Consider the following 17,982-nt stretch of genomic DNA (forward strand, 5'->3'; position numbering starts at 1 on the left):
TTTGTTCAAATATTTATCTGAAAGTTGTTGCCTATATAGTACACGATAGCAATAATATTATATTTATCATTATTTTGTTTGGTGCAACTTCTTCTAAATACTATTGTATATTATATGATTAAAAGAAGAGCTGATAAAAGAAAGAAGAATTATACAGGTTAAGAATGTTGATGCATCATTGTGGACGAATAAATTGAAACTGCCCGCCACGGAAAACGAAAGATGGCACATCGAATCGTATGAAATCGTATAGATGGTCGAAGAGGCATCCGGGAGTTTTACCGTCGGCCATAGTAGAAATGGCGGGTGTTAGCTTACGTGAATGACGGCGATCGTGCTCGAGATTATTATCGAAAAGCAAGTGTTCTGTGTGTGTTTTACGACACGGAAACGATACTTTGGTATCATATGATTCATCTGGAAGGTAAAGATGCAGAATGTAGCACAAGGAACGACCTCGGATAGTCAGAAGCACGAGAAATCAGCGAGCATTCACCACGACATTGGAAAGACGTCGTCAACTCCCCAGTCTTCGAACTCCAGTCCAACCAAGTCAGAGACCGAGACCTTCTCTGAACTGCAGCCACGCTTTATGGCAGACTCGTCGGAGAGCGAAGAAGACAGTGTTTCAGAGGTAAACGAAATGCAAAAAAAAACATGCCACGTTGTGTGAATAAGATATTGTGCGATGAGAAGTCGAGCGCACGCATGTACGCACGCATATGCACCATGCACGCACACGCACGAACTCGTCGCCGCTTCTGTCGTTCGTCCAGTCACCATCCCCCTCCCATCTTCTTGTTCTTCTTTCTTACATATTGGCTCACATTTATTTGTCTCATCTGTATACATATATGTATACATATATATACATATGCATATATATGTGGATATATAAGAATATATTTATATACGTATATATCACGTATACGTATATGAATGCGTCATGGTGGTGCGTGCGCGTACGCACACGTCACCTTTTCACGAAATCTATTCGAATCGATGTTAATCTTATTTGACATTTTCTAATTTCATTGCATATCCGTTTAATGTAATTTTATCGTGAAATAGTCATGTCGATACTGTCCTTAATATCATCGATATCTGAGCATGATTTTGTAGTTTCCATCACTCTCCATCATTACATTCATTCTAACGCATTCATTTATAAACGACGAATAATTCCTTCCTAGAAACGATATGAAATTATAATTGAATGTACTTTTCGACGATATTAGTGTGTAAATAGTAATTGAGAAAGAAACGAATAAAAGAGAAAATGTTGTTCAGTGCTGGTGAGGAAAACTGATAGACGAATTAAAAAAGATTCGCTCGTCTTCTCGCGAAGTTTAAATTCGACTTCGAACACAAAACGTTGATAATACAGCCACCAACCTAATCGCTATGACACGAAACGGAGTGAAACGAATTTTACACAGATACCTTACAAGAGGCAAAGGGAGAAAGAGCGAAAAGGGAATTCATCAGGGACGTTATATAATTGAGATATACGTGTACGTTTAACGGTTGATAAAATTGTCGGTGTATCGTTTGTGCGCGACACAATTTCACAAAGTATCCTGTTATTTTCAAACATACTTTCCCCGATTGTTTGATCTTATTAATTTTAATTATATTTTGAATCTTCTTAAAAAATTGTGGACCAGTTAATCTGCCTTGTTTATCGAATAAAAAGACATTTAAAATACAAAATACCTTTAACCGTAAAAGAAAAAGCAAAGTTTTTATAGCATTTGTTACATTTTATAGTTTCTTTCGTAGCTCTACAGAGCTACGTAGACGTAGAAACGTTGGTTAAAGCACTTCGGTTAGCTGCACTGCATAATCAAGCGCGTGCGCACGCACGTGTACGTTTGTGTATATATTTATATACAAGTAGGCGTTCTGTGTATATATACATGCATATGCGCCGTATACGTACGTATACTTTTCATTGCACTAGTAAACTGGCATGCAGCACATTCGCCCGCGCGAGCTCTCGCGTGTGTCTTTTCGTATACATATCTATACGTATCTTTACTTGTATGTGTACGTGTGCGCGTATATGTACGTATGTATGTACGCGCGCGCGCGCCTGTATGTGTGCGGCTATTTTACGTCCGCTTGCACTACGTTGTGCGCCACCCAGCGGAGTTCTCTTCGGCCGCGTTTCTCGTGTATTCGTGCGAGTTCGTGATCCTGCTTCTCTGCTCCGATCCTCTTCATCTTATTCTCTATACGTCCATAGGTGTATTTCTACCTTTACCCTAACAGCTAACTCCTAGCTAATTCCGTGATACTGTCAACGAGATTTCTGCTTTATCTTTGCCTCTGTTTCCGCCGGTTGGCTTCATTCTCCTGTGTCGCTCGTGGTCGTGGCGTGGAAATTGTCGAGAGCAGAGCCACCATATTATTCTATATTCTACTAACAACGGTTACATGGAGTTCTTTTTTTCGTGATTTTTTTTTTCGTACAGACAATTATATATCGGTTGGTGGGACGTGGTCACACGATTGGTGAATACGCGACGAATGAATTTTCGTTACCGAACGAAAATTCGATAAAACAAACGGAACGCGTAGGTACGCACACCGAGTATACCAAGGAAGTGTCAGTTTCGTCCTCCTTGGAATGGCTGCACATTGTTCTTATGTCTCTGTGTTCACTGGCAGGCGGTTTTAATCGCTTAGGAAAGATAGGATACTTTCACCTCTCTTCTGACTTACGTTTATGTCTCATCGGTTTCCACTCGTCGCGCAAGAGGATATGACCTCTACGCGAGATGTACGTACGATCATTTAGATTAAGTTAAAAATCTTAATTTATTTTTACAAAAAGCTAAAACGACTTATTCTATTATTCGTTTAGAGTTTGGAGCATACTTCGAGAACACTCCCTACCCTATTTTTCCATTTTGCAACTTATGCAATTCTAATTTTTCTCGTTCTCGTTTCGAAAATTCCTTTCACCATTTTAACCAATATTTTCTTAGTAATAAGTGTTCGATGCAATATTCTCCTTTTCTTTTCGTCTGTTCTCCTTTCCCTTTTTTCCTGTGCACTACACGGTAACCTTAATTAGCAACACTTATTATTTTCGTGAAATTTATAACGCAAATCTAGATCGACCAAATATAAGGTTATCTTATTCTATTTAAGCACTTTAAGCATTTTTGGTAAATAAAAGCAATTAAATGTTTTTCTCTAGTTAAATTTTGTTATGTTATGTATTTTATGTAAAGGCGAGAGAAAAAGTTGCGTCTTATTTTCACACAATTATTTTCAGTATATATTGAATTGTGATGTAAACCGTAGAAATTTTTCTATTCTTTATGTGTTTAAATCTATATGTATGTAATTGATACTAAGTACTCGATCTTTTGTCGTATTTGAAAAGTAACAATCTAGATTATTATATACAACTTGTTGGAGTAAAGTGCAACCTTAGTAGAAAGAAACATTGTTCTGTTGTAGGTGGAGTGTTTTGCGATTGATCAGGTCGAATTAGACGAAGGTCATCATTTAGAGTCGTCTAAGTTTCTATTGACTTCCGAAGATCCAGAAAGATCTGTGGATCCTGAGACTCAGGCACGATTAGAAGCTTTATTGGAAGCAGCTGGTATTGGCAAGTTGTCGTCAGGCGATGGGAAGCACTTGGCTGATCACGAAGTGCTCCGTCGCTTAACATCCAGTGTTTCTTGTGCATTAGATGAAGCAGCAGCTGCGTTAACTCGTATGCGCAGCGACAATCCACGCACGCAAAACGAAAAGCGCTCTCTCGTAGAGGCTTGCAGCGACGGCGACGTTGGTACTGTTAAGAAATTATTAACCGAAGGACGGAGCGTTAACGAAACGACCGAGGAAGGAGAGAGTTTGCTCTCTCTCGCTTGCTCTGCTGGTTATTACGAACTTGCTCAGGTGTGAATTTTATTTGACACTTTCAATACGTTCTGAAAGTTTAAACAAGTTCTATGCCTACACGTTTCATGCAATTATCTATTAAATGAAAGAAAGATATTCAAACATGGAAAGATGTAAAAAATAATTTTATCCTTGTGGATAATGAAAAAAACATTAGAAATAATTAAAATATAAACAAAGATACATCTTTTGTTTGGTTAAAGAGAAATAAAATATATAATTGTTTATTGCAAGAACAGTTGTTAATAGTCTAATGATGAAAATGTTTCGCTTTGTAACTAGCTCCTTTTTTATCAACTAGGTACTTTTAGCAATGAATGCCAACGTAGAAGATCGAGGCATAAAAGGGGATTGTACCCCTTTAATGGAAGCTGCCAGTGCAGGGCATGTAGATGTTGTGAGCTTGCTAATTGCTCATGGAGCTGATGTTAATGCTCAATCTAATTCAGGTATGAAATACTCAAAGTGTAATCAGATATTTTTGAAATGTGAATTGGGTATGTTATATCACCAATAATCTTTATAATCTTTATATTGTGATATTAATTGCAATCTGTAAAATGTAAATTTTGAACATGCTGTTTATATTTAATCGTACTAGCATTTGTAAATGTAATAGATAAACCTGGATTTTTAGGTAACACACCCCTTATATATGGCTGTGCGGGTGGTCACGAAGAGGTAGTGCGAGTATTGTTAGAAGCAGGCGCTAATATAGAAGATCACAACGAGAATGGTCATACGCCTTTAATGGAAGCAGCTAGTGCTGGGCATGTTCAAGTAGCTAAAATTTTACTAGAGCATGGCGCTGGAATTAATACTCATTCCAATGAATTTAAAGAATCTGCGCTAACATTGGCCTGTTATAAAGGACATTTAGAAATGGTTCGATTCTTATTAGAAGCTGGCGCAGATCAGGTAACTTGCGATGCGGTCATCTTTATTTCTTAACTAGAGTATCTAATTTAAAGATGAATGGTAACCTTTAATTCGGTAGGAGCACAAAACCGACGAAATGCACACTGCCCTTATGGAAGCATCGATGGACGGTCATGTGGAAGTAGCTCGTTTGCTCTTAGATTCGGGTGCGCAAGTAAATATGCCAACGGACAGTTTTGAATCTCCATTAACTTTAGCTGCTTGTGGGGGGCATGTGGATCTTGCTATGCTTTTGATCGAGCGAGGAGCCAATATTGAGGAAGTGAATGACGAGGGTTATACACCATTGATGGAAGCGGCACGCGAGGGTCATGAAGAAATGGTTGCATTACTTCTAAGCCAAGGTATACAAATTGATATTCTTGATGTTAATTAAAATGTAATTACTTGGACAATTATTGAGCTATGTATTCGTACTTTGATGAAGGGGCGAACATCAATGCCCAAACAGAGGAAACGCAAGAAACAGCACTTACCTTAGCCTGTTGCGGTGGTTTTTTGGAAGTTGCGGATTTTCTAATTAAAGCGGGAGCTGATATTGAATTGGGTGCCTCTACTCCTTTAATGGAAGCTGCACAAGAGGGTCATTTAGATCTCGTTCGTTATTTACTTGAATCTGCGGCAGATGTTCACGCTCAAACGCAAACAGGGGATACCGCATTAACGTATGCCTGTGAAAACGGTCATACAGATGTTGTGGATCTCTTGCTTCAATTTGGTGCCGATTTAGTATGTCTTTCATCGATAAAAGTCATATCTTTAAATACCTTACAGTAAATTAATATACTCGTGTGTTTGTGTGTGCGCTTTTTTATTTTTATATAGGAGCACGAATCGGAAGGAGGAAGAACACCTTTAATGAAGGCATGTAGAGCAGGTCATCTCTGTACAGTTCAATTTCTTATATCGAAACGTGCAGATGTTAATAGACAAACAACAAACAACGATCATACACCTCTTTCATTGGCTTGCGCTGGTGGACATCTCACTGTCGTAGAACTTTTGCTTGCGCAGTCTGCAAACCCATTTCATAAACTTAAGGTATGTGATTATTAATGTACTAATTTTGTCATTAAATTTTTCACGTTACTAAAATGAAATCTTTGCTACAGGATAATTCTACGATGCTGATAGAAGCTGCTAAAGGTGGACATACCAGCGTGGTTCAACTTCTGCTAGATTACCCTCACAGTATTATGATGAGTACACCGCATAATACAGCGCCCACGCCTATGTTACTTCCTCAACAACAACAGCAGCAGCAGCAGCAACAACAACAGCAGCAGCAGCAGCAACAACAACAACAACAGCAGCAGCAGCAACAACAACAACAGCAGCAGCAGCAGCAATCTCAGCAGCAGTCGCAGCAGCAGCAACAACAACAGCAGCAGCAGCAACCGCAGCAGCCACAGCAGCATGCAACGCATCAACAACATGTGCCCCATCAACAACATACTTCCACACAACCACAGGCGCATCAGCAGCAACAACATGCTGCAGAACAACCACAAGCGCAGAATCTACAACCCAAACATAATACGCAAAAATCATTACTAAGAAAAAATCGATCTGTAACCGTGATGCCCGATATGAGTCTTACTTCTGCCGAGGCGCAACAAGTTCGTTCACAACCCGCAGGAGAATCTGTTGTAACAACTAAGGACGATACTAATATCTTGGATAAAGGTAGCGGAGGATTTACTAACCTTTCGGAACCTAACATAAGTCTTAGCCCCGCTCCAGCACCAACACCAGGATTAAATATTTCCGAAAGTCGAAAGAAAAGGATCCTTGAGGATATTCAAGTCAGTAATGATTAGTTAGTAAGTAATTTGAACCAGTGAACTTCGTTAATATATCAAGTTTTGAATATTTCAGAGGGTAGAAAGAGAGCTTCAAATTAACGGGCCGGAAGATTATTTCTCCGGATTAAGAAATTCCGTTGTAACTCAACGGCAACAACAACAACAGCAACAGCCAGAAGATCCTAGCGAATCAGATACATTATCACCAGGTATTGGATAATAATTCGTTTATACATTTTCAGTCTTTTCAGCAGCAATAGTTCTGTTACATAAACTGTTTCTAATGATGATATTTTCAATCGAAAGGTTTAGTTTGCAGTACGAGTGGTATGTCTGGGAATTCATTGGCTCATCAAGGCGCCAGCCAGGCAATATCATTGTATAATGCATTTCTCAGAGGAAAACGAATTGCACAAGAAACTCAGTTATCTTTAGTTCCGTCTATATCGGAAACTTTTCCAGCAACAAATACTTTTCCTACTTCTCCTCCTCTTTCTCTTGCAACGATACCTGTTACGTCGTCTATTCCGCTGGTCACTTCAAATGTATCTTCGACAACTACACCGAGTCCTCCAAGCATATCCACACCTCCTACTGTTATGGCTGTTTCTCAACCCATAACTGCGAGCAGCGATGTTAGCCAAAATACCGCTATAAGTGATCGTCCGAAAGCAAAACCCGTTTCGAAGAAAGAGGGTAAAAATATCCGAAAAGCTTCGTCCAGTGTAATAGGCGGAAAGTTGCAGCAACAGCAACAACAGCAACAACAACAGCAGCAACAGCAACAGCAGCAACAACAGGCAACGTTGATGGCTGGTCTTCAGCAGCAGTATCAGCAAAAACAACGACAACACACTTATCAAGTTCAGCAGGTGCATCAGCTGCAACAACTCAATCAACAGTTACAATTACAGTTGGATCAAGTGCAGGTTTGTTTTTAATAAAGATACAATATGTATATTATAAGCGAGTGCATATCCATGTTTGTAATTAATATAACTAGGTGCAGCAGCAGCAACAGCAACAACAATCTCAGACTCAACAGCAACCGCAGTCGCAACAATTGCAGTTACAGCAGTCACAGTCACAACAACAACCTGGAGTAGTAACTGCTAGTGGAAATAATATACTCATGCCCACTCAGTTAATGTCCCATCTTCATCCTACGCATACTCATCATCTTCACGACCAAGTAATTATTGCATCTAATACAATAAATATATATCAATGACATATAAACTAAATCTACATGTATACGTGTAGCAAGCGACTCAACAAAATCTTGCCGAGCAAACAGATCCTGAGTTAGCAAGACTACATCGAGATGGAGCTTGTCCTTTTGTAGCCGCTGCTCAAAAAGCAAAAGCACTTTGTACCAGTGAAAGCGTCATAAAATTGGAAGACGGCACACATATTCCTCTTGACGATGCTTTTGAAATATTTCGATCTATCAGTTTTGACGATACTGTTGATGGTAAATATTTGAATGATATTTTAATGTTTGTTGATTATTCATTTATTATTATTTTATGGCATTATCTGATTAAGTAGCAACAGAAGATCAAGAGAAACTTGAACTGAAAAGATTAGAAGTATCGGCTGGTAAAGATCCTCAACAACCGCAACAACAACAGCAACATCAGTCGCCGCCGCAACAAGTGCAACAACAACAAAATCTGCAAACTACCCAAATAGTTCAGCAGGCAGCCAGTCCTTACACTTCCCAAGAATATTTCACTAATCCGGTATCATCGGTACCGTCTGTTTCGTTACCAACTTTGCCTTCTCTTCAAGTAACTAGTGCTGGTGTTCAAATACAAGCAGACATATCAGCAGGTTTACAATTAACTGGTACACAACCGTTACAAAATCAACCATTTAAAGATGCATTAACAGTGTACCAAGAAGGATATCTTCAAGGTCTTCGATGTCATTTCCAGCCACAATTATTACTTCAATCTTCTGAAATAAGTGAGTATTACGATCAAAATGTTTCGATTAATTTTCAAAGTGGCGCATCTTTAATTGAAACTAATATTTCTTTACTCTTAGCATTTCCCACTCAAGGTTTACCTACAGTATCTGAAGCGACAGGAATAGTAGATAATATACCTCATCAAACGAATGGTTATGGTCAATCAACAGCCTGTAGCACTAATCAAGTTCAAGTTGCTACTCAAACTCAAGCACCGGCAGCAACAACAACCGCTGCAACAATTGTTGCTTCGGATAAAAAGCAAGTTTATACAGCGCCAACTACTGGTAAAGGAAAAAAAGGACGATACCCTCTTTTACCGCAACAACCATCGTGTCAACAACAACAGCAGCAACAACAGCAACAGCAGCAACAACAACAACAACAACAAACTGCCAATACCCAGCAGCAAACTCCCAACTTTCCCAATCAAAATTATCAATTGGATCCAACAACAGGTGAGCGATTTTTGGCGAAGTTAGAGTATTTTTATGTGTTCATTTCCTCACAGAATTTTTTGTAGTACGTGAAAGAAAAACTGTGGAATTTTGCAAAACTAATAATTAAGTGTTTTGATTCATCAATCATATAATCTAGTTTTATTATTTAGTTGCTGGTCAATATACAACAGGTGTCCCAACTGTTGGTGGTTATACAACTAGTCAAGTACCACCCGCGCCATTTTCTTGTATGGACGTGGATTCCGAAACAGACAGTAATCACGATACAGCATTGACATTGGCATGTGCCGGTGGACACGAAGAACTCGTCGAACTTCTATTGAGCCGCGGTGCGGATATCGGTAAGATATAGAAACATAACAACATTGATATTAAATTATTATTAATTTATTCTTTAATATATACTCATCAACCTGTACGATGTATTTTATTTCCAGAGCACAGAGATAAGAAGGGATTCACCCCGCTTATTTTGGCAGCAACAGCAGGGCATCACAAAGTTGTAGAAATTCTTTTGAACCATGGAGCCGACATAGAGGCTCAATCTGAACGTACTAAAGATACACCTTTGTCCCTTGCCTGTAGCGGTGGTAGATACGAAGTGGTAGACCTTTTGCTTAATCGGGGTGCTAATAAGGAACATCGTAACGTTTCTGATTACACACCTTTGAGTCTTGCTGCGTCTGGTGGATACGTTAATATAATAAAGCTTCTTCTTAGTCATGGTGCTGAAATTAATTCTCGAACTGGTTCAAAATTAGGTATTTCCCCTCTGATGCTGGCCGCTATGAATGGTCATGTTGGTATGTTCATTATGAACCTATTATTTTTATTACGAATGATTTTCAGATAATATTCGAAGTTTGAAATAATTAATCTTAATTATAGCTGCGGTAAAATTATTGTTGGATATGGGTAGTGATATAAACGCTCAAATAGAAACTAATCGCAATACGGCGCTAACATTGGCGTGTTTTCAAGGAAGACACGAGGTTGTTAGTCTTCTTCTTGATCGTAAAGCTAACGTAGAACATCGAGCAAAGGTATGTACAGTGACATATCGTCTACTGACTGTTACCGTAAGGAATTTACGCGCATTAACTTCTTAATAAATTATGTAGTCGTAATATACGTCTAATATAACGCTTTTCGCAAATATAAAACAACTAAATATTATTCATAGACTGGCTTAACGCCATTAATGGAAGCAGCTAGTGGAGGATACGTTGAGGTTGGACGCGTTTTACTCACCAAGGGAGCAGATGTTAACGCTACTCCCGTTCCATCGTCTCGCGATACTGCCCTTACCATCGCTGCTGATAAAGGACATTGTCGTTTCGTAGAATTGTTGTTGTCAAGGTAAAGATTATTTAACAGTTTTTTTCCTTTCAATTTGTGCTCTTCTGCTCTGTTCTTTCCTTTTTTCTTTTTCAAGATCGTTTAGTAACGTTGTCAAATACGTTTAAAAACTTTATAGGGGAACTCAAGTAGAAGTAAAGAACAAAAAGGGAAATAGTCCACTTTGGTTAGCAGCAAATGGTGGACACTTGAATGTTGTTGATTTATTGTACCATGCTGGTGCGGACATAGATTCGCAAGATAATCGAAAGGTATACGAATATTTGCAAATCAAATTTTTTATTTATCATCATCGTTCATGCTTATGTAGTTATTTAATTATATATGTGTGTTTGCACGTGTGCATCATATTACAGGTTTCTTGTCTAATGGCTGCTTTTCGCAAGGGACATATTAAGGTCGTTAAATGGATGGTAAATCATGTTACTCAATTTCCAAGCGATCAAGAAATGACAAGGTACATAGCTACCGTAAGCGATAAAGAATTATTAGAGAAATGTCAAGAGTGTGTAAAAGTGATCCGAGCGGCAAAAGAAACTCAAGCGGCAAAAGCGAATAAAAACGCAACGATACTGTTGGAGGAACTCGATATGGAAAAAACGAGGGAAGAATCGAAAAAGGCAGCAGCTGCCCGTAGACGAGAACGAAAGAAAAAGAAGAAACTCGAGAAAAAAGAAGAGAAGCGTAAATTGCACGAAGAATACAAAAAGAGCGAAACGAACTATGAAGACAAGGAGGAGAGTGGAAAGAAATCCGGAGACGAGGAGTGCGACAGAGCCGACGATAGCGAACATGAAACTGGTGACGGTTGTGAAAGAATGGACAGCATGCCATCGCCGGTTAACAGAAGCCCAGAAGATCCTGATAGAGAGGAAGGGGATAGCGGAATCGACGCAAACAGTCAAGGTAGCTGTAGCAGTAACGATGTCAAGGCTAGGGAGAAGAAGAAAGATAAAAAGAAAAAGAAGAGTAGTAGCAGCAGCAGCAGCAGCCCGGCTACCAACGAAAAAGATACATCTCCGCAAAGGTCTCCAAAATCCGTTATCGCGCAAAGTACTAGTTTGCCTCAAAACTCCATCACGCCGACAAAGTCTCAAAATAATTCGTCTGACAAGTAAGTTGGAAACTCTAAATTCAATTAGGAATATCATGATGCAATTATTACCTTGATGATTGTTCTTTCAGAAGAACTATGATTAATAGTACGGGTGCAGTGTCCGCGTCCGTGTCAATGTCCGTGTCCACGTCCACATCCACGTCCACGTCTACGTCGACGTCGACAGCTGCCGTTACGACGAATACTAGATCGTCAACCGTGAATTGTGGCGAACGTAAATTAAAAGGTCAGCTGGTATTCGAATCGTCAAGACATCCTGCCGATAGGGAGGATTTCGAGGCAACCGGCAATGAAACGTACATGCCTGGTAAAGGTAAAAAGGCTTATAGTAATCAATACGATGGAGACGCATTGAATACGTCCATGAAGTCAAACAATACAACTAGTCCTAAGCAAGGAGGCAAGCGTGAAGAAGGTTGGAAAGAAGTTGTACGAAAGTAAGAAACATCATTTTATATTTTTTAATTTTGAATTTTTTCCTACATATTTACATTAAACAAATGATCGAACAAATAGAAATAAATAAAAGGGTAAAAAACAACAACAATTTATGAAATAGGGGACAGTCCGACGATTCGGGAAGATTCATGAATTCACCATTCCGTTCGAAAAAAGTTTCCGTTCCACCAAATGCTATTAGCCGAGTTATTGGAAGAGGCGGGAGCAATATAAATGCAATTAGAGGCGCAACAGGAGCCCATATTGAAGTAGAAAAGCAAAGCAAGTGTCAGGGTGAACGAATCATCACTATCAAGTATGTAATTGCTTGTACTTTAAAATTTTGAAGTACCGTTTTCATGTGCTGCCTAATACTGGTTAGTGGGGCTGATAGAATATTCGTGCAATGTTCTATTATTGATATATTTTCAGAGGATCGTCAGACGCAACGAAGCAAGCTCACACGTTGATAGCTGCTCTTATTAAGGATCCAGACGTTGATATATTACAGATGCTTCCAAAATCGAAACTTACGGTCGTTACAACTTCCTGTTGGGATAAAACCGTTTCTACCATAGCGGTAAGTATATGCTTAATTGCAAGCAATGCAAATGTAACGAGGAGAATATTATCTGTCTAACGTTCACATTTATTTGTTTCAGTCGAGTAAAGCAAAGTTGGGTGCTGTAAGTAAACCATCTAGTCTAATGTCCAATTCGAGTAGTACGCAAATCAATAAATCTAATTACACACCGGGAGTTTCTACCGTGAATCAGTTGATTCCGCTTCGATCTTCGTCCAGCATTAAACTTACCGGAGCGTTTCCAACACCTTTACCACGCGCAACGGCACCGAGACTCGTGGCCGCAGGTAAAGTATCATCCTCACATGCTTATTGCATGCATGCACCGTTTATACACCGGTTGTGCACCGCTCGTATTGGTCGTGCAACAGGAGTATCACTTTGTTAATCGAACAAGATCGTTGGAGAATAATATTTTCATGATTGTGTGGGCGTACAGCTGAGAAACGAGCTCAAGCCGTAGCTGCTCAGATGGCTTCTTCGTCGTCGAACACAAAAACAACAATGTCGTATACGAGTGCAATCATGACCGCAGGACGAGCAACGAAAATTGTGACGACGAGCACCACGCAAACTTTTGCTGCGAAATTATCCGAAATCACTGCCTCGACACATACATCTACTACCGTGATGCAGTCCACTCATACAACGGTAAACAAGCAAAAATCGTTACAAGCAAATACCGTCACTGTCATGTCAGCTACGGCTGCGGCAATGGCTCAGACTTCGTCTCAACAGTCCATAGTCAGTACATCGCCGAAACACTGCCGACCACTGCCTACTTTGTCTGCCCCGCCGACTATGGTTTCTCATTATTCTGGAAAGTCTACTTATTCTCCTGGATCTAATACCGCCGTGTCGTCAGCAACGAACACCGTGGTTGCATATTGCCCAGAAAATTCCACCGCTTCGACTTGTTCAAACGCGACGATTCGAGTCAGCCCGTCACCACCGGTGGTGCCGCAGTGTCAGCAGATGCAGCAGCAGCAACAGCATCAGCATCAACATCAGCAACAACAGCATCCGCATCACCAACAGCAGCAGCAGTCCCAACAACAACAACAACAATCACATCAGCAGCAACAACAGCAGCAACCGCAACAGCAGCAGCAGCAGCAAGTTCGTAGTTCAACACCTATCGCGCAGACAATTCAAGAACAACAACAACAGCACCAACATCAGCAGCAACAGCAGCAACAACAGCAACAGCAGCAGCAGCAGCAACAACAACAGCAGCAGCAGCAGCAAACAAATAATACACCACTGGAATATTCATTATTCAATGATACCTTTACAAAAGTGACCCAGCAGTCAATGTGGGGTGGTCGAGAAAACGAGTCTCAGAAGGGCATGAACTTTGCGACCGTAGCCGGTGGCGGCGTATCTGTGAATACGTCTGGCTCGTCTTCGTCCAAATTCATTGACAGCGTTCCTCCCCAGGCAAGTATCGAATCTGTCTTTACTGTTGTTTTATCGCATCGAAATTCGAATCAATAAAATGATTGCCATGTCTTTTATTACTTGTTTGTACGTAGGTGGACGCTTCGAAAGCACCTGGATATCGAGGAACAACGATGTGTTCTCCCGTTTCGAGTAAATCAAACAACAGTGCGACGAACGCGAACGTGAACCCGAACGCGAATACAAATGCAAACGCGAATGCAAATGCTAATGCGAACGCGTCCAACATGGGAAGCGGCGGGTCTTCTAATGCCGGCCACAATCCGATTCAACCACCGCAATTTCAGTCATCCGGAAATTACAGCGAACATCCTCTGTCGAATAAACCTCCCGGTAGTTTGGCCGTAGCACGGCCGGTGATTCCGCAACAAAGCATGGAAATGAGTGCAGCAGCTGCGGCAGCGGCAGCGGCTGCGGCGGCTATGGGAACGCAATATAACAGGCCAGTGTTTCAAGGCGACTTAACATCTCGCAACGCTACAACGCATCAAGCGCATGTGATTGCGTCGACGTCTCAAGCCACATTAGACGTAGGCTTGTTCAAAGGAAATAATGTCGGTTATGAACATCCGAATGTCAACTCGAGCCTGTTGAAGATGGTACCGAACGAAGCGGCCCAGGGCCATCCACTTCTGCCTTTCCATCCCCACATGCAGAACTTCACGCAAACAATCGCAGCACCATCTGCTTCGGTTAATACCACTGTCAGTATGTCCAGATTAAATCCAAGGGCGCCCGATTTCTCTAGTTCTTTACACTTGAACAATAAGCCTCAAGTAACTATGTTCAATGCGGGTTCAGCAGCGGGAATACATCCGAATATGTTTGCCACGGTGCCGCCACCTCCTCCATCCGCGATCCAGTCTAATAATTTAGCGATGCTCGGAAACTTTCCTCTAGGAAAGTATCAACCGGCATCCCGTGCCACTCCCAATACAGGAATCTCGACGAATGGACAAACTCGATGGCCGTTCGCTCCGCCTCACAATAATTATCCACCTCACCAAGAACCAATGATCGGACAAATCGGCTTGTCGAATCATTTGGCAAACATTACCGCGCAACCTGGTAGCATCGATTTGATCACCAGTTTAGAAAACGGTGGTTCACCGGCTATATCGCCCTCTTCGCCGGCCCAGGTTGCCCAAGAAATGAATCAATTGAAGATCGAGGATCGTAAAGTACCACGACCAATTGGTACAGAAAGAGCATGGAAGAATTATACGATGGCGGGAATGGGACCCGGTGGAGATGCCGACTCCATCAACTGGATGTTGAATAACGAAAAACTTGTTGGCTCTTGGGCAAGTTTGGCTCCAGGAATAGACAGGCATCAAATGTTTCGATCCAATGCCGCTTACAATCGTATATCCAACGTTGATGCTGAACTTCATCAAATGATGGAATCCTCCTTTCAGGTACGCTCGGTACATCTTTTTTCTTGCCGCTGCCCTTTATCTTCATAACAATGGTATTCACAATAACAACCACATATGGTTCTTTTTATTCTTTTCTGATGCACTGAAATTCACCGTTGTTTTTTTATCGACGCTGATGATGAACGGTTACATTATTTATACAGGGTCATGTGGATACTCAACAACCGTTTCCAAATGGTAGCGCGGCAGCCCTGTCGATAATGCCTGGGCTAACTCTATTACCTGGTCAATTTGGAACACCTGCTCTAACAGAAATTCCTCCTAACGAAGCAAATAAAATGGATGCGCCAGCATGGGGAATACCAGATGCCGTGCAAGATAAGCAACATCCGGTATGTACTATGTTGATCAATTCATTACAAGAAAAAGATGAGAAGAACGGAAGGTTATGAAATTAAAAGTTTAGGTGTAATTACCTAACATTAATTATCTAACAGTAGATTGATCGCGATAATTGATGTAAGCGTCTTGCTCTTGGTGTTTGATGTTTATATGGTTCGTGAACCATCTGATTGCAGGCATGGAATAAATGGGCTCATTAGAAAGAGAGAAATTTTTGCGAAGACAACTTCGTTTTCTTCCTCGGATGACACGAAATAGAACCTGGAACTTGAATTAGTACATAGATGGAACTGGAAGACGAAGCATTGTTTTTAGGCACTTAAATTACATTATTATCCTAATTATATCCATTACAAACACAGATTCGATTTGTCATGCTAGATGATAAGACGATAAATCCTTACTACAACTTAATACTATTATCTAGTATAATTATGCAATACAAATAATCACCGGATACGACACGAAACAGTAAAAGAAGAAAAATAAGAAAAAGAGGAAGAAGAAAGAAGGAAGAACGCCAGTGGCGGTAACAGCGAAACGGAACAAAGGATTCTTATCGTTTGTGTTCTCTCGTCGTCTTCGATCTATCTTCGGCCATGCTACTTGTATACTCCAGGATCGTTTTCGATCAATTCGATATGCGATACGCGATACGTCGACGGCAGTTTTCGAGACTTCTTCCCCTTTTATTTTCATTTTTGCCAGATCGACTTGCCCAATTTATACGGGATTCGAGTCTTAAACGATCGTCGCGATAAATTCAGATACGCGTACCAATCATAATTATGTCTGCTTTGGCTTTCGCGTACCCCTTAATAGTATATCTGAAATTAGAATGCTATCGTCATCTTTTTTCCCATTCCTTTGAATTTCGTGTACCGAATTAAAAAAAAAGCTTCGTTTCTGAATTGTCTCTATACGCGTGTCGAAAGTATGCGTTGCGAAAACAAGGGCTTAGATTTGCCACGCGGACAACCGAATGAAATACATCATATTATGTTAACTAAATGATAATAATAACAATAATAACATTATTATTGTCGTATCAAAGAGCGTTATTTCTGTGTTTGGGGATCAAATATTAAAGGAAATTATAAACGTATAAAGGAACAAAATCAGGAAATTGCTTCCAACTTACCACAAAAGAAAAACCCCCATTGTTCCTTTTCCTGTCCTGTGTATACCATCGTTCCTTTCAACTTTTCCTCCCTTGCCGCGACACGTCGATTTTACTACCTTGCGTCGTTCGTTCATCCTGGTATTAAACAGAACAAAGAGAAGAATAATACGGTAGTTGCAATCACGCATTTATGCTTATAAAGGATTTCGAGCTGTGTCTTTATTTGATCGTACATTATTCTTCTTTCTTCGTTCTTGCGTAGTCTCGCGTTGAGAAGGGGAAAAAGAAAGGAACTAAGCAAAAAAAAAAGGGAAAAATAATTGATAAGCACCGTATACCACGATAAATATTAAATCGAGTATCAAATCCTGTTTGGATCAATGAATACAATCTTATCGTGGAACGCCATTCATGTTCATGGATCACCGGATACTTGAGTGTAATTGCGTGCCCCTAAGAACAGTACTATGCTGTTATTTTTATGGTAGTGGCAACGTTCTCGTTATCTTTGTTATCATGATCGTCACTATAATTATTATATGTCAATATTACAGGAATCGTAATTATAGAAAACGTCATCCGCTGCTTTGGCTGGAACTATTAGTACGTTGATATATGCTAAATATTCTAGATGAAGATCGGATAAATTCAAATATATTATGCATAGATAAGAAATGTTCAATTGAGCATTTAAAAATGTTTTTTGACGGGGATTTTTACAAGTGTTCGATACGCGTAGTTAGCGACGACAGCGACACAATTGCGCTTTAAACGATCCCCTACGCGTGCGCGTTGTTAAAATTAAACAAAAGATTCAGTGTGCGCATGCGTGCACGCGGACACGTTAAATCTATTATTCTGAGTTTCTCGATTATTCTTTAAAATATTATAATTTAAAGAGTATTTTCAATTTTCATTTGCGATATACGATATGGAACTATTATATAACAAGAATAAATTAAGTAAATAAGCGAATGATCGAAAGAATGAACGAACGAATGACCGAATAAAGAAAAGAA

The 17,982-nt window shown here is 40.2% G+C and overlaps 1 protein-coding gene and 1 long non-coding RNA gene across 9 annotated transcripts; one reads left to right on the forward strand and one right to left on the reverse strand.

Annotated features, from left to right (window-relative positions):
- Nucleotides 1-272: 272 nt before the first annotated feature.
- Nucleotides 273-16,958, forward strand: mask (multiple ankyrin repeats single KH domain). 8 transcript variants are annotated; one of them, XM_076533193.1, is made up of 29 exons: nt 273-634; nt 3,475-3,918; nt 4,223-4,370; nt 4,559-4,839; nt 4,919-5,204; nt 5,288-5,589; nt 5,686-5,901; nt 5,973-6,665; nt 6,739-6,874; nt 6,972-7,594; nt 7,669-7,857; nt 7,929-8,139; nt 8,214-8,636; nt 8,718-9,098; nt 9,251-9,442; nt 9,539-9,904; nt 9,990-10,144; nt 10,285-10,460; nt 10,579-10,711; nt 10,817-11,574; nt 11,646-12,014; nt 12,137-12,331; nt 12,448-12,595; nt 12,678-12,885; nt 13,038-13,249; nt 13,337-14,038; nt 14,134-15,477; nt 15,642-15,830; nt 16,017-16,958. In XM_076533193.1, the coding sequence occupies exons 1-29, from the start codon at nt 431-433 to the stop codon at nt 16,038-16,040; spliced, it is 9,708 nt and encodes a 3,235-aa protein (XP_076389308.1). In that variant the 5' UTR covers nt 273-430; the 3' UTR covers nt 16,041-16,958. The 8 variants fall into 8 exon arrangements, with proteins under 8 accessions (XP_076389308.1, XP_076389307.1, XP_076389304.1 ...); XM_076533192.1 differs by having other exon boundaries at nt 3,475-3,625; nt 3,710-3,918; nt 13,038-14,038; XM_076533189.1 differs by having other exon boundaries at nt 13,038-14,038.
- On the reverse strand, nt 741-2,005 carry LOC143264750 (uncharacterized). The gene is made up of 2 exons (XR_013038669.1): nt 1,717-2,005; nt 741-1,189 (listed from the first exon to the last, which is right to left on the reverse strand). It is a non-coding gene; the product is annotated as an uncharacterized LOC143264750 (long non-coding RNA).
- Nucleotides 16,959-17,982: the final 1,024 nt, after the last annotated feature.

The sequence above is a fragment of the Megachile rotundata genome, chromosome 7 (assembly GCF_050947335.1).
Source record: "Megachile rotundata isolate GNS110a chromosome 7, iyMegRotu1, whole genome shotgun sequence".
Classification (NCBI taxonomy): Eukaryota; Metazoa; Arthropoda; class Insecta; order Hymenoptera; family Megachilidae; genus Megachile; species Megachile rotundata.

Bases quoted from the DNA above. Each gene is read 5' to 3' on its own strand.
- mask (XM_076533189.1), top strand. From the start codon at position 431: ATGCAGAATGTAGCACAAGGAACGACCTCGGATAGTCAGAAGCACGAG. The intron at 8,637-8,717 runs GTGAGTATTACG...CTTTACTCTTAG, and splicing joins ACTTCAATCTTCTGAAATAA to CATTTCCCACTCAAGGTTTA. The intron at 12,015-12,136 runs GTAAGAAACATC...TTTATGAAATAG, and splicing joins TGGAAAGAAGTTGTACGAAA to GGGACAGTCCGACGATTCGG.